Source organism: Melanerpes formicivorus, unplaced genomic scaffold (assembly GCF_026170545.1).
Source record: "Melanerpes formicivorus ecotype bairdi unplaced genomic scaffold, bMelFor1.0.p_v2 SCAF_1, whole genome shotgun sequence".
In the NCBI taxonomy this organism is placed as follows: domain Eukaryota; kingdom Metazoa; phylum Chordata; class Aves; order Piciformes; family Picidae; genus Melanerpes; species Melanerpes formicivorus.
This window is the reverse complement of record NW_027142353.1, coordinates 54,859,559-54,884,669: the sequence shown is the minus strand read 5'-3', so window position 1 is coordinate 54,884,669 and position 25,111 is coordinate 54,859,559. Positions and strand designations below refer to the sequence as shown.

At 41.0% G+C, this 25,111-nt stretch overlaps 1 protein-coding gene across 2 annotated transcripts in view; it reads right to left on the bottom strand.

Annotated features, from left to right (window-relative positions):
• Positions 1–25,111, bottom strand: part of MIPEP (mitochondrial intermediate peptidase) — an 83,460-nt gene that overhangs the window by 56,832 nt on the left and 1,517 nt on the right. For both annotated transcript variants that reach the window (XM_068143908.1, XM_068143919.1), the window contains exons 2-10: positions 23,638–23,811; positions 20,002–20,090; positions 17,123–17,209; positions 16,139–16,202; positions 14,232–14,414; positions 13,385–13,541; positions 13,104–13,152; positions 11,312–11,372; positions 10,841–10,893 (exon numbers count right to left, since the gene is read on the bottom strand). In XM_068143908.1, coding sequence (XP_068000009.1) covers positions 10,841–10,893; positions 11,312–11,372; positions 13,104–13,152; positions 13,385–13,541; positions 14,232–14,414; positions 16,139–16,202; positions 17,123–17,209; positions 20,002–20,090; positions 23,638–23,811 — 917 coding nt within the window. The remainder of the gene's footprint in view (positions 1–10,840; positions 10,894–11,311; positions 11,373–13,103; positions 13,153–13,384; positions 13,542–14,231; positions 14,415–16,138; positions 16,203–17,122; positions 17,210–20,001; positions 20,091–23,637; positions 23,812–25,111) is intronic.

The window sequence follows — 25,111 nt, the reverse complement described above, 5'->3', positions numbered from 1 at the left end:
TTACATACTACCAGAAGAAAGCACTGCTATTTCTTCATGGAAAGAAGAACCAGTGTTAAAATATTACTGGGAGAAGTGCCTATTTTTTCCTCATTCTCAGCACTCCTTGAATATGTGCATTGTCCTCATGAACTTACCCCACAATGAAGAGGATGGGGAGAAGGCTCTCTGACAGCTATTTTGTAATACTCTGTAGCTATCCAAAGACGGGGGAGAAGGGAATTCATCTGTAATTGCTTTGTCCTTTGGGAAAGGACGATACTTATCCACTCACACATGGAAACAGAAGTAACAGACTATACTGTCTGAAAGCAGACTCCCCAAGGGAACTGGTCCCCCTACCCTGACTGTTAGATGATGTCTGACATTTTCTGTACAATAAGGTCTTGATTAAACCACCACTTTAATAATAAGTTAATGTCCATCAGTTGTGGTCAAACACTGTCAGATTCAAATATCTTCCATGTTTAATGAGAGATGCATATTAATATTCTACTTTAAAACTTTATTTTTACATTCTATCTAAAAAACATCTGTTTAATAGTTCTAATCTCACTGATTTCTCCATATCTACTAGGGTACAAAGATACTGAAAAGTCCTCAAATAGCACTTGGTGTCTTATAATACATGACTGGTATTTGAATTACTTTTGGACAACCCTGACAGCAGTCAGTGGTGACTATTTTCCCTTAAGTTACCTGGCATCCACAGTCCTTTTGTTTGCTGGGCACTGCAAGTCATATATGATTATGATAATATAATGCAATTTTCATAATCAGATGATAAAAATCAGGTACTGAAAAAAAAGCTACTGCTGACTCCACACCCACTAAGCAGTAATCATTCCAGACACTAAAACACAGCTCTAATTCACAACTTTTTAATGTGGCCCTACCTTGTACCTGAGCTCTTTCAAAAATCAAGTTAAGACCAACTATCATTGAAGAGAGCCTAACACCAAACTTTCACTGACTTCAGGTTCTCTCTGGGTGTTTTTAGGAACAGAAATTAGCCAAAACCTCATCTATCTGAAGCTGATGTCCTATAATCAAAAACTCAGGTCCTGGAATTATTTCAGTGGCAAGAGCAAGCATATGTCTGACTATTTTGAGCCCTCACCTTCAACATTTACTGCTACTCACTGCAAAATGAAAGGTGTAGCATTGGATAAAAGAACAATGGGGGAAAGGGAAGACATTAATTTGAAATGCTTGAATCTTTCACAGAAAAAAGAATATTCAATTAGCAGAACAGGAAATCCTACAATCTCTTCTAGATCTGTAAAACCAAAGTCTGGCTGGAAGGTGTGGGTGGAAAAGTATTTGGAAGAGTTTAAGAACTACATGTTCCCTTATTGAAAATTCTTGTTTGATCCCAGGCTCAAACAGTAGCAGCCATTAGCAGTTTATCATTTCCAGATGACAGGAAAGAAGCATCTGTTTGCTAGTCAATGATTATGCAACTTCATGGATTCACATCTTCATCACCTTAGTGAAACTGCAAGAACAAAACATTTCCTAGGTACAGTATTTCAGTGGTCAAATTCTAAACTGCTGTTAGAATAGAATCATAGAATTGTCAGGGTTGGAAGGGACCTCAAGGATCATCTAGTTCCAACCCCCCTGCCATGGGCAGGGACACTTCCCACTAGACCAGGTTGCTTAGAGCCACATCCAGCCTGGCCTTAAAAACCTCCAGGGATGAGACTCCCACCACCTCCCTAGGCAACCTGTGCCAGTGTCTCACCGCCCTCATGCTGAAGAACTTCTTCCTAACATCCAATCTGAATCTACCCATTTCTAGTTTTGCTCCATTCCCCCTGGAGCAGCAGTGGGGACTGTGATGTGACAATCAAGCCAAACTTCCCTCAGCCCTTTGAATGAAGTTTCTAATGCTGTTCAACAGCCTGGGGTTGTATCTCCAAATCACTCTTTGACCCAGGCCAGATTATCTGAAAGGCCACATGAAACTCCAAGATGAAGACTTCTATCAAGCACTCAGTAAACACTTTAAACTGCCCTGTAACAAAGAAAGAGCTTGTCTGTGTTGGATACAGAGCTTTTTTGAGGGCTGATCCAAGTTTGTAATATTAATTTCTCCTGAAGCTAAAGGGGAAACTCAAAGTTCACCATCTTCTATCCCAGGTGTATGGTGTTTCTTTGATCATTTTTTTTCAAATATGAAACCAAGTGTATTTGAAAATGCATACAAAAGCTTCCCAACAAAACCCTACCAAAACAATGCATTCCACTGCACATAACTTCTCTAGTGATAGAATGAAAGGACCAAAACTTCAGTTAATGAATTAATTGAGAGCGCCTGACCTACACAAAAAGGAGCAGAGTTTCCAAAGTACTATGGCTTAGCCTGCCCCTGAACTGCTCACTGGTCAGAGCAAAGAAATCTTCATCATCTGCATATTAATAGCTGGTGATGACCCTACTGTGCAAGTAATTATTTTTATTATGCTACACCTTGAAGTAGCTGCCATTCTATGAATCACCTTATGCTTGATTTTCAAGCTGCTATCAGCTGTGGGCTTAGGTAGTTGTCTAGCTTTATAAAGCTCCTTCTATTTAAAACAAATAACAAAAAAGAAAGAAAGAAAACTACAAGAAACAGCTGCTTTAATATAAGCTTCTGGTCAGTTTTTTGGCAGGCTGCCTCTACGTTTATTCTGCCAAGTTACAATTTTTATCTCCAATGGGAAATGTATTCAAGTATTTTTGGGGAAAAGAAATCAGAAAGGAAGTTATTACAACCCATACTGAACTACACTAACAGGCATTATGCTACCAGTGAAATTTCTGCTAAGGGTTACTGCTACTAGCAAGAAAGGTTAATATTCTGGAGACAGACAGTTAAAATCAGCATTGGAAACCAACTGGACCTCCATTTAGTGACAGCAACTGCAGAGAAGTGCCTGAAGACAGGTTTCCTTGTATGCTGTAATTTGCAGCTTGCTTGCTGCACCAGCTGAGGAAGACAATGCACGTGGCATACTAACATCACTAGCAGTACATTGTACTGCTGTCTCCAAAGCTGGCAAATACATGAAAATATAGTTACAGCACTTCCTAAGGAAGAAAAAAGGACTTGGGTCCGCTAAGCAAGCCAAGGCATGAATCAAACATCCTGTCTGGACACCCTTTCACTTAAAATGTGAGTCCTAGGCCCCAGCAACATGATTCAGAGTGCTTCAAATAGGTACCTAGGAAGCCTATGTCACAGGAAAGCAGACACAAATGTAACGCCAACAAGAGTTCACTTGCAGAAGTTTTGAGCTCAGCTATGACCTCTGGAACTTAGGCTTCCTTGAGTGGACTCCATGTTGTCCACCTGAATCCCAAGAGGATGAATAGAATAGCCTTTTCTATGTGAAGGTGCCTTTGAAAATACAGGCAAAGGAGATAGATGTGGTCTGATGAACCACAACAGAACTTTGCAGAGAACTACATACTCCAGTCAAAAAGATTTCTTAACATAGACCCTTTCTTCTAGGGTATCAAAGGCTAAAAAACCCCTTATGGATTGATTTTTGATACCTGCAGTGCTACAGAAGTTTTCTCTACTGCCCTTGACCTTGAGCACACATTTTTTTCTTAAACTATTATGTGAAGCTTAAAGCTCTGCATGTACTTCTGGAAGGGCAGGAAAAGGAAGTAACATTTCCATCTGTTACAGGCATATACAACAGAAAACACAGCCATTAATCTATGAGCTTATTTCCTGAAATTAAGAATGCATTTTTCACATGACTAGATACTAAAAAAAAAAAAAACCCAAACCCATTGCTTTTAGTTTAGACCTAGGAAATATTGGGGTGCATTTATGTAAAAGAATAAAAGAACACCAGTATATAGATCTCAGTCCAAACAAACCATAAACAGCATCAAATCACACAGTATCACCAAGGTTGGAAGAGACCTCAAAGATCATCGAGTCCAACCTGTCAAAATCTATACATGAACTAATAATCCACAGTGAAAAATTGTATTTTTCTCTGTGACAAACTTTCATTCAGCTACTTTGACTTAAAACCCCAAAGAATCATGAATTAAAGTCCCTTTTATTGTAATAAAGGACTTTACATCATTTTGTTGTTCCTGAAGAACTGCCTAACTCATACACTTGAATGTCCAAAACTGAGACTCAAAAGCGCAAACATGAACAAAAAAAATGTTGTCTGTTCATTTTGTCTTAAAACTTATTCCAAGAACTTAATTCACTCTGAAAAATAAGTCTCATTTCAAAATGTCAAATGCATTTATAACAAAGGCCAGGAAAGAATGAATATTTTCTTATGTACTTTGTATCAGAATGTAAGCTCGGAAACTTTACAAAGAGAAAACTCAGCATCCTATCACAGTATCACAGTATCACAGTATAACTTAGGTTGGAAAGGACCTCGAGGATCATCAAGTCCAACCTATCAACACAGACCCCAGGACTAGACCATGGCACCAAGTGCCACGTCCAATACCCTCTTGAATGCCTCCAGGGATGGTGACTCCACCACCTCCCTGGGCAACCCGTTCCAATGATGAATGACTCGCTCGGTGAAGAACTTCCTCCTCACCTCGAGACTAAATCTCCCCTGGCGCAGCTTGAGACTGTGTCCTCTTGTTCTGGTGCTGGTTGCCTGGGAGAAGAGACCAACCCCTTCCCGGCCACAACCACCCCACAGGTAGTTGTAGAGGGCAATGAGGTCACCCCTGAGCCTCCTCTTCTCCAGGCTAAACAATCCCAGCTCCCTCAGCCTCTCCTCATAGGGCTTGTGCTCAAGGCCTCTCACCAGCCTTTTTGCCCTTCTCTGGACACGTTCAAGTGTTTCGATGTCCTTCTTAAGCTGAGGGGCCCAGAACTGGGCACAGTACTCAAGGTGCAGCCTAACCAAAGCAGAGTACAGGGGCACAATGACTTCCCTGCTCCTGCTGGCCACACTATTCCTAATGCAGGCCAGGATGCCATTGGCCCTCTTGGCCACCTGGGCACACTGCTGGCTCATATTCAGGTGGCTGTCGACCAGCACCCCCAGGTCCCTCTCTGTTTGGGAGCTCTCCAGCCACTCCGACCCCAGCCTGTAGCTCTGCATGGGATTGCCGTAGCCAAAGTGCAGCACTCGGCGCTTGGACTTGTTGAATGCCATCCCTCCTAAAGAAAGGAGGAATACAAAAGAAAACAGTAAGTTTCTTTGATGCAAATTCCAGCTTTAAAGGATAAACTGTGTTAAAAGATGTGGACACTTTACTTTTACAGCATGCATCCCAGCACTATTTTTAAAAGAAGCAATGCAGCCAAACCAATTTTAAAACCAATTTTCAAAAGAAGTTAACTGACACAATGAGGTTTGGTTACTCTTCAAGAACTACAGACTTCAAACAAAAATGCTGTGTCCCTGTGAAGAACAAAGATGTAGTATGTGATTACAAAGAATTATTCCTAAACTTGTATGACTTCACTAAGCCTAAATAAAATGCAGACTTCTAAAATCACTTTCATTTAAGCTATACATTTGGAAAGAAACTAAGACTTGTTTTGTGTAGCATGACTTTCATCTGCTCTATTAAGAATGCTTTTTATAAACTTGGACTTTAGGGATATTTGAGTAAAGATCACTGTTCACCAGAACATGAGCATTCAGACTCTTAACTGCAAACTGGCTGCTTGGCAAGAATTCGTATTGGTGGCCATTAAATGTAGTCCCCAACATACCCTTACTTTTTATTCATTTGGGAAAAAATTATCCTGTTGACATCCACAAAAATACAGAACACTCAGTTAACAAATTCTAATAAAACAGATTCTGTCAAAACTTTCAAAGAAGCTTGAAAAAAAAATCTTGGTAGTAGAAGATAAAAGTGAGATGAACCCCTCAGGTTAACTGAAAGAGATCAAGACAAGGAAAACCCCTTCCAATTTTCATTACATGCCAAACTATGAAATTTAATTCTTTACCTGAAGGGAGACTGTTAACCATGATTTATAGAAGACTCTAGATTTCTTAAAAATAATAATGGTAATAGTACTAGGAAGCCTTTGTACTCTCATCAACCACAGACTAGCACCTGTATTTCACATTCTCTTTTTCCTTCTGTTAATTTTACTTCATAGAATATTTTGCATGAGGTCGGGGGGTAATTCAGAATTTTGGTTTGGTATCAACACTCGACACAGCTTTTAGATTTGATTGTGTTTTCACATCAACAATTTTTTCATCTTTCTATGATGAATAAGGGAATAATTTTTTTGAGTCTTGAATTCTGCTTCCCAGCAAGCCTTTTCAGTACCCTTCAGGTTTTTCCCCCAGTGAGCTTGGTCCACTAGCTTGGTTAGGTGCACATTAGAAGACGTGACTTCCTCTTTCTATAAACATAAAGTTACACAAAGTTTTCCTTCTCTCTGGGCACTTTGTTTGAAGTATTTCCTGATTCTTTTTAAATTTTGCATTATTTTTCCACTTCCAATTTAAAGAAAGGGACCATTTTCTCAGACATTCCATGAACAGTCTGGACTCTTTTTCCATGTGGTGCTCCCAAGAGAGAGCGCTCTTCCATAAAACTTAAAAGTAATTTAACAAAAAGCAGCCATAAACAAGTTTGCTTACAAGTAACTCAAACTTCCAACATTAGTTGCAGCTTTTAGTGGTTTGAGAAAGATTCAGTTACATTTCGGTACCTTGGTACTGAAGTGATAAAAAAACCAAAAGTGCTGCCCATTCTCCCCTGAGGCTAGCAGTCTATGTGGAGTCCCAACAAGAAAGAGATGAGTTAGTCTTAATTTCTGCTCAGATGGTCATGCCAAAATCCAAAACATCTGCAACTGCTGTGGTGGCTTCTCTTTCCCACACAGCAGGAAAGTGGCTTATTTTGGCACTGAGTTGTTCATCCCCAAGGCCAGTCTTGTTTATTTCTGCAGTCCCAAAGAGGTGGACCAGTCCAGAGTGCAATACACTCTGAGCACATCACAGCTGCAAGCTGAATAAAGTCTGTGACCTTTTGGCAAAAATCCCATCAGTTAATTATAGCCAGCAAGGTCAGCCTGGTAAGCACCAAAGCTCAGGGAAAGCGGAGTCAATACCAAACGCACTAAGCTCACTGTTCATGGTTCTCAAGAACAGTTCTGTGCCTCTGTCAGAAGCAGCTTAAATACAGTAAATTCCATTTGCAAGGAAAGTAGGTGACCTCAAAAGGTCTCTTCCAGCATTTGGAGGTTTTTTTATGACCTGGAAGAAGTCAGCATCTTTGAAGGATCAGAGCCTTGAGAATTGTAACTGCTGTTGCACTTACTGAGAAATAATGGGACTTAATTAATACTATGGTACTTGGCTGCATGAAAACTCAACAGTATTATTTTTATAATATACATACTAGACATCTTCTTACTTGTTAGAGGCTGAAGCATGTTCTAGCATTCACTGTTTTATTATCCTCAGCCTGCCAAAATTCTTGAGGTTCTCTTAATTATCTTCTTTTAAGATACTACTACCATGAATTTCAGACATTGTCTGCAGTTTCTCTTAAACATACTGACATCTATTTTCTCTGTCACTTAAACTACTGCTACAAAAACATTACACTGTCCTAAGTGTGTGTTTAAAGATGCAGAGGCTGCATTATGTTTTGGTTTGTTGGGGTTTTTTTTAAGTTGTAAACTATCCTGCTACCATCAATGGGAGACTTGGTGAAAGCTGACAGAAACAAAATAATTGTGGCTAAATTTACAGATTAGGTCTGGAGCTCCTCCTGCTGTTCAGTTTGCAGAAGAGCATAAATGGTCAATAATTGTAGAAGCAGAGTGAAAATAAAGGCAACTTGATATGATAGCAAATGCCATTAAGATTCAACAGTCCAAAGGCGTGTGAATATTCTACATTCTTCAGAAGTAGACACACAGTTCTTTAATTATCAAGAATCTAACAAAAGATTTGTTTCCCTAATACTGTTTTAAATATACAATAAACAGTTAGAACATAAACACATAAATACATTTAAAATATGCAATTTACCAATATAAACCAGACATCTTAAAGAAGTCATGAATTTCAGTGACATTTGAAACAAATTGATGTAGGTGTTAAAAAAAAAAATGGAGAACTAAAGCAAAAGTAAAAGATCACATCAGGATCACTGTGTCTAATGTTTTCTCCCAACATTTCTGCTTGCAAATATGATCATATAGACCAAAACAGTGAGCACTAAACCTTTCAACAGACACTGTCCCATCTAGTAAGACTGGCACCCTGAAGTGCAGCTAGAACGCTGCTAAATTACTTAATCAGTAACTACAGCCCTGTAGTGTCTTTACTTATATCTAGGTTTGTGAAGATAATTTGCATCTCATGTAGGGAAGTCTTAGGTAAGTCATTGTGCCCCTGTACTCTGCATTGGTTAGGCCACACCTTGAGTCCTGTGTCCAGTTCTGGGGCCCTCAGTTTAAGAAGGACATCGAGACACTTGAGTGTCCAGAGAAGGGTAACAAGGCTGGGGAGAGGCCTCGAGCACAAGCCCTATGAGGAGAGGCTGAGGGAGCTGGGGTTGTTTAGCCTGGAGAAGAGGAGGCTCAGGGGTGACTTCATTGCTCTCTACAACTGCCTGAGGGGTGGTTGTAGCCAGGAAGGGGTTGGTCTCTTCTCTCTAGCAACCAGCACCAGAACAAGGGGACACAGTCTCAAGCTGTGCCAGGGGAACTTTAGGCTCGAGGTGAGGAGAAAGTTCTTCCCAGAGAGAGTCGTTAGCCATTGGAATGGGCTGCCCAGGGAGGTGGTGGAGTCACCATCCCTGGAGGTGTTCAAGAGGGGATTGGACGTGGCACATGGTGCTATGGATTAGTCATGAGGTCTGTGGTGACAGCTTGGACTCGATGATCTTTGAGGTCTCTTCCAACCTTAGCGATACTGTGATGTACCTGACCATATCTGGGAAACTATTGTTCTGTACATCAGCAGGAGTCACAGTGACACCAGTAGTCCAAAGGAAATTTGCTTCCCTTTTATAAAAAACATTTTACTGAGCAGAAAAAAAGAAATTCCTAACAATACAAAAATCAGCTCCCAGATTTGGTGCCTGAATAAATAAAAAATAGCAAAGATACACTGCCGATGTCTGTCTTAGTCTGTTTTACCTGCAGCTCTCCCTTCATGAAGCTGTTAAGCAATTCTTAAAGTAACTTTATTGGGTCTTTTAGAAAGGTCCACAAGGAAAGGAAATATTTTCCTTCCCAATGCCAAAATGAGCAGAATAATCTGCGATCATCAGCAACCCAATTACAGTATGCTTAGCTTTATCAGATGATCTAAGAAGGACATTTAGAAAGTATCAGAAGACACTCCTCCAGAAGGAGAAAGAAACACACACCAAGTCTTCTACACCTAATGCTCAAAACCTTACAGGACACACTGATTCTAAAAATAAGGAAAGCATACACTATAGGACATACAGAAAACAGACATAGACAATACATTTAATTAACATCTTACAATCATGTTAAGCACCATGCATTAGAATATAATTCTTGCTAATTTGAAGACTCTATACTAGCAAGGTAAATGAGATCTGCAAGATACAAGATGGTATCTTAAAGGAGTATGACTGCTTTTCCATAGATTGCTGCTGACCACTGCTAAGATGGGATGTGAAGCCAGATGGATCTCAACTCTCCTTCAGCATAACCACTACTTTGTTCCCACTTTCACAGAAGCATGCCTGCTACCAGGCCAGTTTAAAATAAAAGCTGCCACTCCCTGGCCCTGCCATAAAAAAAGCAACCCATGCATACACTGTGGAGTGCTGTGTACTATGGCAACAGCTACTGGGAGCAGCTGGACATCCTGCTCCCTCCCCTGCGCATTAAATTCTGCAAACCACCACAACAGCACATGAACTTTGCTGCACATACATAACTCAGCTCCCATCTGAGCACACAGCAACTTAAGACAAGGCCAATATTAGAGCTACAACTCATAGAAGAACAGCCTTGGTAACAAAGTACAAGAAAGCTGCAGAACAGTCAGGCCAACTGCTAACAATCCTTCCATGCCATGTCTATACTACCATAGTTTTCTGATCCAGAGTAAACTATTATTTCCATCAGATACATTGTTTAAGTTTGGTTAAAAAAAAAGTTTAAAAACAACCTACAAAAACCTACAAAACTCCAGTTGAAGGAAGATTTTTCCTCCCCCTCTCATGAGAGAAGGGCAACTTTACATTATCTTTCCTAATGCAAGCCTGAACAGTCACCACTGCTGATCTGATGAAGGCAACACGCAGTGCTTTTGTCTTTCAGAGCTGGCATCTCATTATGTACAAAAGTCTTGTGGACAATTTAAGTCTGTGTAGAGGGTTTATTGCCCTGTCTTTGAAGGAGAAATAAGAATGAATACAATCCATAAACAGGGAAGATCTACTGAAGTAGTTGCTATTTCAAGTCTGTAGGTGCATGTTCAGCAAGAGGTACAACAGTTAAAATCTGAAGAGGAGTTGAATTGTAGTCAGTGATCAAAATTTATTTTTAAAACATTACTGCAACTCAGCTAAGAGCTAAAAGCAAAACAAGAACAAGGTTTTTCTAGCTGTTCTGAATCCATTTCATCCTCTTGTATCTTCAAAGAAGAGCCAATACTTGCCACTAAAAAACCAAAACAGGAACCAAGAACTTCTACAGGCATTCCAGCAGTAACTAAAGAAAGTTACCAACAATTGCCCTACCAAATACTCTGTTTTTTCATATTGAAGTACATCTTCAAAGAAGGAAATCCTGTTTACATTGAGGCCTTTTCTGATTGCAAGGAATTAAAGATGTGAATTTGCATTACAATCATCAACATAAGGAGCTTACCTCTCAGCACGAAGAGCGCCACTGTAGTAAGGGTGATCCCAAGGCATCAGCTTCTGAAAGAGAATTCCAGCTTACAATTACAATAAAAGACAGCAACTGAACCCAAAGTGAAAGTTTTATTTCCCTTTGAACATTTTTATTTTCAGTTTTGACAAGTCACAGAAATTTAAAGCATTCAGGGCTAAAAACTTCATCAGGAATAGCATCGTGCATGAAAACTTGAAACCTGTGTTTTAAACATTCACTTTCTGCCCTTTCTTTTGGTTATCTCACACTCAGTGCTTGGCTTCAATACAAGTAGCAGCTGAGCTGTCAAAAAGCATCTGAAAACAGAAGATGAAGTTTCTCTTCCTAATTATACTATGTGTTGTACACTAAAAAAAGACATAAATATTTTTGAAGAACAAGGTCAGACAATACTATCCTAAAACAACCCTGAAACAGTAAACTACACATGAAAATTTAACTTACTGAATTGTGGGGGTTGAGCTTCATTTTCATTTTTGTCATCATTTCAAAATCTTTTTGAGTTCTGAAAAACATTAGAACAGAATAAACCAGGTTGGAAGAGACCTTCAAGATCATCGCATCCAACTTATCATCCAACACCATCTAATCAACTAAACCATGCAACCAAGCACCCTATCAAGTCTCCTCTTGAACACCTCCAATGATGGTGACTCCACCACCTCCCTGGGCAGCACATTCCAATGGGCAATCACTCTCCCTGTGTAGAACTTCTTCCTAACCTCCAGCCTAAACCTCCCCTGGCGCAGCTTGAGACTGTGTCCTCTTGTTCTGGTACTGGTTGCCTGGGAGAAGAGACCAACCTCCACCTGTCTACAACCTCCCTTCAGGTAGTTGTAGAGAGCAATGAGGTCACCCCTGGGTCTCCTCCACTCCAGGCTAAGCAACCCCAGCTCCCTCAGTCTCTCCTCATAGGGCTTGTGTTCCAAACCCCTCACCAACTTTGTTGCCCTTCTCTGGACACATTCCAGCAAGTCAACATCTTTCTTAAACTGAGGGGCCCAGAACTGGACACAGGACCCAAGGTGTGGCCTAACCAGTGCAGGGGCAGAATTATCTCCCTGCTCCTCATGGCATTTTTATGATGAAAGTGTTGCTGAAAAGTTTTTTGAGCAATGGAATTCAGTACACAATAATACTCTAAGAAAATGCCCATCATCAGAGATTGACAGTACTCTACAATAAACAGCAGGTTCATATACTAAGGCAAAAGAAGTTTTCTATTCTGCTTCTGTCATTCAGGTACCTTCAAATCAAGTCCACCTCCAAAGTGTTTTCTTCCTTACAGTACACTCAATTTATAGGCAGTGATGAAACTGTTTTGTGCTGTGGCAAACTAAGAGGCAACAATGACTATCAGGGAAAATTGCTTGGAGTTGTAAAATGGATGAAGCTGTGCATATGGAGAGAAGATGAGAAGGGTATGAAAGGTGTGTGACTAGCAGAAGTGGTGAGTTCTGTGGAAGAAGGACAGTGACCCTTCTGCAGCGGCAGCACTGCTTTGGCCCAGGACAAAAGATGCATACATGCCATGCCACCACCATGCCAGCAGGGGCAGCAAGCTGACCTCTGAGACTCCCTACTCCCCTTAGATTTTGGGGACCTTCCAAGATAGTGCACCTACTCAGCAAACTCTGCCTGCAGGGAGGAACCCATGGGAATGGAGACTACAAAAGGCACAACGTTTACCAGGCCAGGGCAGCACCCCACCCCAGGTTGGAGACCACACAGCACAATATTGAAGCTGCTGGTAGTGGTATGGCTCTCCTTGCTATCATTGTCCTCTTCTCCTTCTCTCCTCTAATCTCTGATTTCTTTTGACTACATGTGATATTAAACAAGCCAAAGAACCGCTCCTTTACTGCACTGCCATTTGTATTGAAGAGATCAACTGGGTTCAACAGTCACTTGGTGCTGGGTTCAGCTCTGTCTGCAGGGATTCTTGAAACCTGCCTCTAAGCCCAAGGTTTGAGGCTCAGGTCAAGTCACTGTTCTTGAGCACTTAAACTTGGTGTTCTTGTTTGCTGTTGCCTGCATTTCTTGACACAACAGTTGCTGCATTCAGTCCTCGATGTACTTGGATTATAGACACAATTTATTCTAGGCCAACAGCTCCCCTTAAAACTCAGAGTAAGGCTTGCTTTTTCTTCATCAGAATACAAACTTCTTAGTGCAGAAGTCAGTCTATTCTTGAAATATATATGGTTAGAAAAAAAACTTGGTGAAAAAGACATACCTTTCAGACAACTGCTCAGAAAGCTTCTCCAGGAACTGTCTAACTGTCTCTAGAAGTAAAATGGGGGGAAAAAAATAGGAAATTTATTTCTTCCCTTAAAATATGTTCAGTTTACATCAAAACATTCCAAACAAAACAAGCTCCCTTAGAAGAAAGTTCTTTTTAGAACAACTACTCCATTGTCATCATTTCAAGAGAATTTAGTACCACATTGACTTTGTTACATGATGGGATAATTTTTGATACTTAACACTGTGCATTTTATTTCTCAGTCCTTGTACCTGGATTTTTGGCCATGGTTCCCTGAAGAGCCCTGTGGGCAAAGGTGTCATACCCAACCAGCTGTGCCAGACTGTTTCGGCTGGCAAGCAGTTCTTCTAAGCGGCTTAATTGCTCAGCGTTTGGGTACAGAAAAATCTTGTAAGCAGCTTCCCGCACCTAGCAAAAGAAAAATAACAAAGGTCACATTACTACAGTGCAACTTTTAAGGGAATCAAGTGATGTAACTGAAGAGCTGGCATTACAGCTGTATTTCACTGGTATTTTTGGGAAAAGGCCTAAAGCCTTTTAGCAATAGTAATTACAGCTGCCTGACAATTATGGCTCTCTTATCGGTTAAAAATGCAAGGAAGAAATGCAATGAGAAAGCCTAAAATCCAAGGTCTGTATCCTGCCCCTCTTCCTCAATCCATTCAGAATCTCCACAGCTGCACCAGGGAAGGTTTAGGCTGGATGTTAGGAAGAAGTTCTTCATAGAAAGAGTGATTGGCCATTGGAGTGGGCAGCCCAGGGAGGTGATGGAGTCACCATCACTGGAGGTGTTTAGGAAGAGACTGGATGGGGCGCTTGGTGCCATGGTGTAGTTGATTAGATAGTGTTGGATGATAGGTTGGACTCGATGATCTCAAAGGTCTCTTCCAACCTGATTAATTCTATTCTATTCTGTTCTAATACCTCCATTATTTCATAGCTGCCACTGCCAAGGTTGCCGCTAATTATTATGCTCTAAAATAGTTCTCCCTTGTTAGTCATAACACCGTAATCATAAGCCACATGCACCAGCAAGTAAAATAACTGAGATGCCCTTTTGTTACAGTTTATGCAAAAGCACGCTTGGGGAATACACACCAGATCATCAGGACAGTCAGCGTGAAGACCAGCCACTTGCAAGTAATTGCCTTCAGCTGTGAAGTTATACCGAATGTGCTCTGGCAAAACATGTTTGTCAATCTTGTTGGGAAGGTGAGCGCCCATCAGAAATTCATTACATAAATCCAATATTCTGACGTTGAGGTTGACTGCTTTCTTACGCTGCAAGAAAAATCAAGTACAAAATGCAAACAGAAAGTACCAAAAAATTGTTACCTTCAGACATAGCACAAGCAGAATTCAAAGCTTCTAAAACCTTAAAGGACTTTCCCAGAAATATACTTTTAATATTGAAGTTGTAAGCTAAGGGCAGACCTTATTGCTGTCTACAACTACCTGAAGGGAGGGTGTAGCCAGGTGGGGGCTGGTCTCTTCTAACAGGCAACCAGCACCAGAACAAGAGGACACAGTCTCAAGCTGTGCCAGGGGAGGTTTAGGCTGGCTGTTAGGAAGAAGTTCTTCATAGAAAGAGTGATTGGCCACTGGAATGGGCTGCCCAGGGAGGTGTTTAGGGAGAGACTGGATGGGGTGCTTGGTGCCATGGTTTAGTTGATTAGATAGTGTTGGATGATAGAATAGAATAGAATAGAATAGAATAGAATAGAATAGAATAGAATAGAATAGAATAGAATAGAATAGAATAGAATAGAATAGAATAGAATAGAACAAAACAGGTTGGAAGAGACCTTCAAGATCATCGCGTCCAACGTATCATCCAACACCACCTAATCAACTAACCCATGTAACCAAGCACCCTGTCAAGTCTCCTCCTGAACACCTCTAGTGACGGCGATTCCACCACCTCCCCGGGCAGCCCATTCCAATGGGCAATCACTCTCTCTGCGTAAAACTTCCTCCCGACCTCCAGCCTGAACTTCCCCTGGCGCAGCCTGAGACTGTGTCCTCTTGTTCTGGTGCTGGCTGCCTGGGAGAAGAGACCAACCTCTGCCTCTGTTGAACTCAATCTCAAAAGTCTCTTCCAACCTGGTCTATTCTATTCTATTCTATTCTATCAACAAAATCCTAATGTAGGGTTGATGCAACAAGATCAGATGCTCAGATTGATCTGTAATTTCAGACAGATGTGAAATTTGATAGCAAATGCCTATGTTTCTGCTGCAAGAACAGGCACATGGAGTTCAAGTAGAATTTACCTGAGCTTTCATAGCTGTTAAACTGTGCCTAATATGATTGCTCTGTAAAACACTGAGAAAAAAAAAGAGGCATCACTGAAATGTATTAATCCTACTAGCATCTGAAAATAGATAACTGAATTACAGTTCTCCTCTTACTGTTTGTATTGCACTATTTTATGGAGACTGTAAATCATTTATGGTACTTCAAGTCTTTCCTTGATGAGTTTGAGATTTAGGGTTTCATCATCATCATTACAGTATTTCATACCATAAGATTTGCTTCAATGAACTTTTGAACAAGATCTACAACTTCTATTGCACAAGCACCAAAGGAAAGCCTGGACAAGTACCTATCCCTTTTTGAAATATTCTACATGATTAACCTGTCATCACAGTGCACAGAGTGCTGCTTTCTCCCCTCTGTAAATAGGTTGTTCAGAGAGCTAAGCAGCTATTTTAACTATCTGGTGCAGGCACCAATCAAAGAAAGCAGGATCCCAGGTCCTGCTTATAATATCTTATTATATCACCGAAACAAAAGAATGATGAGGGCCAAACTGGGAGGAACAGAAAATTAACATCTCAACTTAAAAACCACCACACTTTAGAAGCAGTTTTAAATTGACAAAATTCCACAGAGGACAGTGAGAATCCTACAGGACAAACCAGCACAGAATCATCACATCCCACGTTTCATTATCTGATCTTTGATAGACAAACTTCTGTTCATATACTATAGCAAAAAATTACCTTTTCTTCATCCAAATGAATGCCACTGATCTCAAAATCAAACATAAAAAGTTCTGCCACTCTCCTAAAAATACAGCAAATCCCTGTTAAAACAGCTTTATTTGATAGTAGACATAATTTCTTCATAGATTTTGCCCTTAGTAGTTACTTAGGTTTCATGTCTTTTACAGAAAGTAACACCACATTATGTGAGTAAAGTTATTATGGACACAGACTTCCTACAGTTTAGGTCCTTAACAGCTTACTCAGTGAAAAAGGACTTTTTCCTTTTTAGTCATTTTAGTCACCTGTATTGAAAATATCCTTTATAATAATTCCATTACAGTACTCTAGACATTTAAGCAATCTGTGCAAATTACCATTTTAATTTGACACTTCCATTTATGCTGAGAGATCACAAAAAGAGCACTTCATATCTAACATCCTTGACTCTGGGGGAATGAAGGAAGAAAGGAAGGTAGAAGTAACTAACTTTCTCAAACATTGAGCTTGTCTAACCACGTCTGCAAAGAAATAATTCAAAACTGTAACTGTTTAAGGAGCTAATAAAACATTTTACAGCAATCATAAAGCTTCAAATAACTGATAACATGATTCTGAATTACATAAAATGTTTGTGTAAACTGAAACCAAATTATACAGCCTGTGCTCTCTTCTGCTGCTAAAAGCACCAATATATATGCCATAGTACAGCATTCCATCTCAAGCAAAATGGAGTTACTGAAGAAAATCTTACATTTTCCTTTTTCTTGTTTTAAGCTGTCAGTTATTCAGGTTAAACATAGATTGGGCACCAGTCGCACAAAGAAACATCCTCCAAGACCACACAAACACACACATAATTTAGTACTGACTCATAAATCAGTAAGAGATGTGGTATGTTTTCCACTTGCATTAATTAATCTAACAAAACATAAATTATAGCATAAATCATTCTTTATTGCATACATCTACAAAGCTAAATCTCTAAGCTTTATTAAGTACCTGGTTTCTGGATCTAGAGAACTCATAACCATTTCATCAGCTAGCAGACGTCTCAAACTCTGACACAGTTCAACATCTGTATTTAATCTGGAAAGATAGGGAGTAAAGGAATCATAGAATCAATAAGGTTGGAAGAGACCTCAAAGATCATCAAGTCCAACCTGCCACCCAAGACCTCATGACTACTAAACCATGAATCACTCATTAGCAACAAACACTAATATTTCAGTCTCTTGCTATTCCTCATTTAAAGACAGAGATTAATCTTTACTGAAGCAACGTTAAAACCCAATGATTGTATTTTGAAACTGCTTTCTGGTTCACAGCCACACTTAAAAAATGAAAAAATTTATATACATGAGGTTTTGTGCATCAAACAGAAAAATAGTTTTGAATGGCATTTTGTGACAAATATGAGAAGACTGACAGCTTATTTTTCACGCTTACATATAATGATGGCAAAAGCATAAAGGGGAGAAAACTGTTTTCTAATCCTTAATTTGAAAGGACTCCATTAAAAGCAAATCTTTGCTCAAGTTTGCCACCAGATAAATGTGCTGCAGGCTGCCACTGGTGTACACTAAGATCTTACTGTCTCTAGAACATTTCCAGATGGTCCATGTTTAGCCCATATCCAGGCCTAACTATAGCAGTTACTCTATCACCTGATGATCCTTCCCCAGCAGAGAAGGGGAATCAGGAAAAGGAGAGAAGATCCACAGGATGAAATAAAAATTGATTTCATGAAATAGCCAAATTAATACCAATGTACAGGTATATAAAGTTACACTGAAGAAAGGTGCAGCAGTCACAACATGCAGGAAGGCAGGCCTAGATGGGAGCAACCACATTAAGGCCCAGCACAAGGCTCCCTTCTCTTCTGCAATCTTCCTCTTTCATGTTGAGTGTGATGCTCTGGGATACATCTGTGAGCCAGCTCATCTGCCTCTGAACAGCTAATGGCCTGCAGCTCATGGCTGGCCTGGGATTCTGTCCCAGCAAAATGAAGACACAGACCTCATCATTGTCCCTGTGCTAGCAAATACTGCATCCATCAGATTTGATGGCATGTTGGCTACAACACATATGTTGACCTGGATTACTGGGTAAGAACCATGGTGGGGAAAGAAACACACACATACACATCAGCATGGCTGCAGTGAGCACTAGCCCCCAGGCTGACAATCGTGAGCACTAACTCTTAGATCAGCTGAGCTGCAGCAAGCTCCTGCAGCCCCATTTGGAAAATGAACTTACTAATCAACACTCAGTTCAGAAACAGAAAAAGTCATTGCAACATGCCTGTACTTCAGGACAGGCTCTGTACAGAAGGTGCTAAGTAAAAAGTCCAGTACTCTTAAAAAGTAGGTATGTACTGTTAGCAGTTCCTAAGTGATACCACTTACCCACGGAAACAAACATTCAATACCAGCAAGTTTTGAGCATTTACATTGGTTTAAGAAGCTCTCAAGTTAATTTCTGAATACTTCCTTCTTTCTACAAATTTAAATCTGAACTGCTATTCAAATATTAAAGTAATGTTGTGATAGATGGTGTGCTCAATTTAAGTCTTGGGAAAAGTCCAGTTTCGAGGGAAAGGTTTCGCAAACACACCGGCAAGATCAACAGTTTCTGCCGAAACTGAGCTTGAATTTTCTCTTTAGTCAAATACATCAGTCACAAGGTTTACTAAACATGCACTGCTGCCCTCCTCAGAGTACAGAAGGCTTCATGGCCTTTGCAACTTACTATTGGACAACAGGTCAACCAGTCACCATCTCAACTGTTAACTGAGAATTCTGAGGGAAGCAGCATACTCTGGGTTACCTTCACAGTACTACTGCTTGGCAAAGCTTTCATTTAAGGCTACTCCTGAATGCCACAGGAAAGGAAGATATTGAAAGAACACTGTATTTGGAGATTAAGTATCACCCTTTCCCACCTTTTCAGTAGCAAGAGCAGAAGAGAAGCAAAGGAATTCATTGCAGTCAAGGACCACAGAGATAACTTTCAGGATTTAGGTTTTCAGATATTTTAAAACAATTAAGAAAAAAATAGAGAGAGAGTAAGGAAAAAAAAATGTTCTGTGAAATAAGGCTTTTAATTAACCAGAAGTCTGCCAGGGTACACCAGGCAGACATCACAACCCTAGGCAGACAATTTCTCTAAAGTTCATTTTAAGGCAACACTGTCCTTTCCTCCTTCACATATCCTACCCCTGTAGCCTCATGATGAGAGGAGTACATGCAGGAGTATGTTTGCTGGCAGGACTTGTGATTCCATGGGGGATTGACACAGGAGCAGTTCATTCCTAAAGGACTAAACCCCATGGAAGGAACCCATGCTGGAAGACTGTGTCCCCTGGGAGGGACTCCCCACAATGGAGCAGGGGAAGATGTAAGGAGTCCTCCTGAGAAGGAGGAGCAGAGACAACGTATTATAAACTGACCACAACCCCAACTCCAACTCACTGTGCATCTGTAATGGCACACTTGGCAGGAAGAGGTAGAGAAAATCAGGAGTGAAGTGAGCCTGGGAAGGAGGCAGGGCTGGAAGGAAGGCATTTTTGAGATTTCTTTTTATTTCTCATTATCCTACTGTGATTTGACTGGTAATAAGTAAAATTAATTTCCCCAAGTCTCTTTTGCCTGTGATGGTAATTGCTGAGTGATCTCATTGCCCTTATCTCAACCCAGGAGCCCATTGCTGTATTTTCTCTCCTCTGTCCAGCAGAGGAGGGAGAGTAATAGAGCAGCTTTGGTGGGCAGCTGGTGTCCAGCCTAGGTCTACCCACCACAATAGATGATCATATAGTACTTTTCAAAATTGTATATGGAAACAGCAAAAGACAGAAAGAAAGAAAACCAAGTAATCCATACTTCTCTACCACGGTACCAATGGTCCTGCAAGCTTCTTCAGCAGCCTCTCTGAATGCAAAGTCAGGATGGGCAATTTTCACAAAATCTGCCTGACATATTACAAGAAAAACAAAACAGTGAGGCAAAAAGACAAAAAAAATATATCTTAAATGGCATACAAAGTTGTACTCAAGCAGTTCCATTTCCACTGACATTTATTTCTACAGTTCTCTGCAATCTATTTGCAGAATTTGCCTTTTTATTGGTAAAATAAACTTACTGAAATCTGTGCAGACAGCTTTTAAACCAGACAGCGAAATGTGTCTTCCCAGAAAGGATCTTTAATCCATGTATTTCTTAAGTTTCAGCATCATGAGTATTTTAGACTCCTTAGAACACAGATATTCCAATGCATTTAAATGTTAGTTAAAAGGTTTTTAAAACTAAAATTCACAATTAAGAAGGAAGCACACCACCAAACATGCACAGAGGGCTTATTTTCAATCCCTACTACTTTTACACATAGATCTACCAAGCTGTGCTTTGACAACATAACCTACCAGTCCCTCAGGGATCAGTCCTGGGACCTGTCTTATTCAACATCTTTGTGGGGGACATGGACAGTGGCATTGAGTACACCCTCAGCAAGTTTGCTGATGACACCAAGCTGTGTGGTGCAGCAGACATGCTGGAGGGAAGGGAGGCCATCCAGAGGGACCTTGACAGGCTGGAGAGGTGGGCACAAGCCAACCTCATGAAGTTCAATAAGAGCAAGTGCAGGGTCCTGCATCTGGGTCAAGGCAATCCCAGGCACAAATACAGGCTGGGCAGTGACTGGCTGGAAAGTAGCCCTGAAGAGAGAGACTTGGGCGTGCTGGTGGACAAAAAGCTCAACATGAGCTCTCAGTGTGCACTTGCAGCCCGCAAAGCCAATCAGATCCTGGGCTGCATCAGGAGAAGTGTGGCTAGCAGGTCAAGGGAGGTGATCCTCCCCCTCTACTCAGCCCTGGTGAGACCCCACCTGGAGTACTGTGTCCAGTTCTGGAGCCCCTATTACAAGAGGGATGTGGAGGTGCTGGAACGTGTCCAGAGAAGGGCCATGAGGATGATCAGAGGGCTGGAGCACCTCTCCTATGAGGGCAGACTGAAGGAGTTGGGGCTGTTCAGTCTGCAGAAGAGAAGGCTCCCAGGTGACCTAATTGTGGCCTTCCAGTATCTGAAAGGGGCCTACAGGAAGGCTGGGGAAGGACTTCTCAAGATCTCAGGTAGTGATAGGACTAGGGGGAATGAAGCTGGAGGTGGGGAGATTCAGGCTAGATGTGAGGAGGAGGCTCTTCACCATGAGAGTGGTGAAACCCTGGAATGGGTTGTCCAGGGAGGTGGTCGAGGCCCCGTCCCTGGAGGTGTATAAGACCAGGCTGGATGAGGCTCTGTCCAGCCTGATCTAGTGTGGGGTGTCCCTGCCCATGGCAGGGGGGTTGGAACTAGATGATCCTTGTGGTCCCTTCCAACCCTGAATGAAACTATAAAACTATGAAACTATGAAATACATTTCTGGAGGGACAACCCAGAAGTTCTTCCAGATTCAGAATGGGGGGTTTATTTGACTTACTGACTTTGTGTAAGTCTCCAAATATTTAAAGGAGTTCAGAAGGCTAGAAGGATGCTAAAAAGGGGCTGGGATGCCAGGGGCTTTCAAGGCTGGTGCTGAGAATTGAGGGAGGTGCTAGCCTTGAAATGATAAAGAATTAAAGATTAGGACTATACCAAAGACATTCAGTAAGATTTTGCAGAAAATACATTAAATAAGCTTGACTTTGTCTAACTGTATGATTGCAGTGTGATTGAAAAGGCAACCTTACAAACATTATACAAATCCTGTGTAATGTTGACAGAACAGGTGCAAAATTCTCCCCCTCTACTCAGCTCTGGTGAGACCCCACCTGGAGTACTGTGTCCAGTTCTGGAGCCCCTGTTACAATGGGATGTGGAGGTGCTGGAACGTGTCCAGAAAAGGGCCACGAGGATGAGCAGAGGGCTGGAGCACCTCTCCTATGAGGACAGACTGAAGGAGTTGGGGCTGTTCAGTCTGCAGAAGAGAAGGCTCCCAGGTGACCTAATTGTGGCCTTCCAGTATCTGAAGAGGGCCTACAGGAAGGCTGGGGAAGGACTTCTCAGGATCTCAGGCAGTGATAGGACTAGGGGGAATGGAATGAAGCTGGAGGTGGGGAGATTCAGGCTGGATGTGAGGAGGAAGTTCTTCAGCATGAGAGTGGTGAAACCCTGGAATGGGTTGTCCAGGGAGGTGGTCGAGGCCCTGTCCTTGGAGGTGTTTAAGACCAGGCTGGACGAGGCTCTGTCCAGCCTGATCTAGTGTGGGGTGTCCCTGCCCATGGCAGGGGGGTTGGAACTAGATGATCCTTGTGGTCCCTTCCAACCCTGACTGATACTATGATACTATGAAAATAGCTGATCTTAGCATTCCTGCCAAAAGAAAACAGTCAGCAAATTGCTTCTAGACAGAGTTTTTGCAAGCCCAGCATCTTTGAAGATATACACTTGGAAGTAGTGTGCAGGAGGCAATTTTAACTCAGCAGAGTGATGCACAACTATCACCACTGAATCACTATTTTAGTTAGATATTGTTAAAGAGGAATTAGGCATAGTCTATATCAAGTATGAGAGACAAAAGGAGAATTAGTGACTCAACAGAGCATGTAAGTACTTTCTGGGGGAAAAAGTGCCTGGCACAAAAGGTATCATGAATCTAGAAAGTAATTCAGACTTGAGAACTAAAATCACACAGAGAAAGTAAAACCTGAAAAAAACAAAGGAAAAAAAAAACAAAAATCAATTACCTATATATTAAGAACTGATTTCAGTATGAAGGTTTTGTTTGCTTCTTTCAAACGAGGAATGATACTTTCATAAAAGATATACTTCAGACAAACACTTTCTAGGCAACAATACAAAGTGTTCTGTTAAACTTAACATTTAGTGATATAGAAATGTCACAGCAAGTACACAGCAAGTCCCTGGAGGCATTCAAGAGGAGATTGGACGTGGCACTTGGTGCCATGGTCTAGTCATGGGGTCTGTGTTGATAGGTTGGACTTGATGATCCTCGAGGTCCTTTCCAACCTAAGTTATACTGTGATACTCCAGTTCTATGGGTGACAGAGAACGCAATCTAGGAAATATCCACATTTTGTCTTCTTTTAACAAAAGCTGATACTGTTTAGTGACATCTGCTGCTTTTAATCTCTAAGTTCCTTATGGACCTTCAAGTATAAACTTTCATAAATTAACAACATGTATTGCAGCCCCATCTTTGAGAGCAATCCCTTATTTTCCATAAGGCAAGTGATGCAGGAAAGCTTATGTGTTAATATTACAGCAGAAATACAACTCTGTTTTCCCTCTTATTTTTCTTGTTGTGGCCTTTATACTATTTTTACATCTGTCTTTAACTGGGTGGTGTGACAGGATTCATAGCTACCTATCAATTCAATAAAAGCCTTTGTAATTAACTTTCAATCAATTTACTTTTCTGTCTTAACACAAAACTTCACAGAGTGAAGAAATTGCTACAAGTAATAATTAGAAACAAAATAAAACAAAAACAAACAAACAAAATCAAAACAAAAATAAACTTACCAAGTCTGCCACTCTGCACAAGCTATCTGAAAGCTGATCAAAGGTCATTACAGTCTCTGGCCCAGGTGGTGTTGAACATGCCTTCTGGACAAGCTGTTCCGATTCTTGCAATGCTTTGTCCTGTGCTTCCTGAAATCCTTCTGGACAGCTCAGTTCTGGAACACCAAACAGCCCCTGCAGTACACAAAACCATGAAAACACATCACTACTACCCTCGTCAATTTCTGCCCCTTAGCGTCAGGATGGAAGTATCACCACAAAATGTTAGCCAAAATAACCACAGCTAGCAAATTGTGATACTACAACAAAACTCTCCTCCATTGAATGTCTTTGTAGAGAGAACAGTCACACAATCAGCCAAAGACACTGATATCACATGAAAAGATCTTCATTTCCCAGAGCAAGACTTCACTGAAGTTCTTCTAGTCAGAGCTGTTCTCAGCAAACCTTAAGAGTTCGACACTAAATCCTCACAAACTCTCCTCTTCTACTCCCATAACTTGCTGTGCTTTTTGTCGAAGCACTTTTTACCTCACGTCCAAAGCACAGGGACCAGATAAATCATGGGAAGTCCATTCACATTCTCAAACAAGGCAAAATCACCCCTCTAAAGCAAAAGAGATTTATAAAGGAATGTGGGGGCCAAGCAGGGGTGTCAAAGCAATGGATGAGTTGGCCAGAAGCCCTAAGTATCAATAGATTACTGACAACAGCATAGCTGCATCAAGCCCATTAAATGAGCCCCAAACAGTATAATCAGATCAAAGGAATGGGTCAGCAACAACTCAAAAATTTTACAGTATGAACAGTTTTATTCATGAAACTCTTATCAAGTCTGGCCTTGTCCAACAGGGCAAGGTAGGCACAGACAGAAGTTATGTTCTGCATTTGTAGAAGAGAGTTAGATAGGTCCTGCTGCAGATCAAACAAAATTGCCTACACTACCTGGTAGAGAAGCTCCACAATAAAGACATACAACAGTAAAAAAACTTAAGACAAAAACAGGACCTCTGCAAGCAATACACTCCCTCTGCAACTGCCCAACTGCAACAGAAGCATCCCTGTACATTCTAAGTGCAGCACCTAACAGTATGTGGCACATGATTTCAGACAACATTCATCCCTTCCCAAATTTAACCTCCTCTAAAAATCACAGTCTGTATTTGGAAATACGTAGGCACTTCATGCAAACTCTTTGTGTTGCAGTCAGTTGCATGTAGCTTTCAAGTATTTATCCAAATAAAACGAAGAGCTGCAAACTGACAGCTTGTCTGTAAAAGTATACATTCTGAAGCAAAAGCATCCTCTTAAGTATCTGTGATGTTGTGAGTTGTCTCTTACTATTTTCAGTTCATTGTTGCTAAAACTGCATTTATTTATTTTTTCCTAGTGCTCTCACTATAAACTGGCCACCCTAAAATGGCAGGATTGTCTCACACTTCTCATGTTTTAATTTAGTATTTGGGAACAGGAA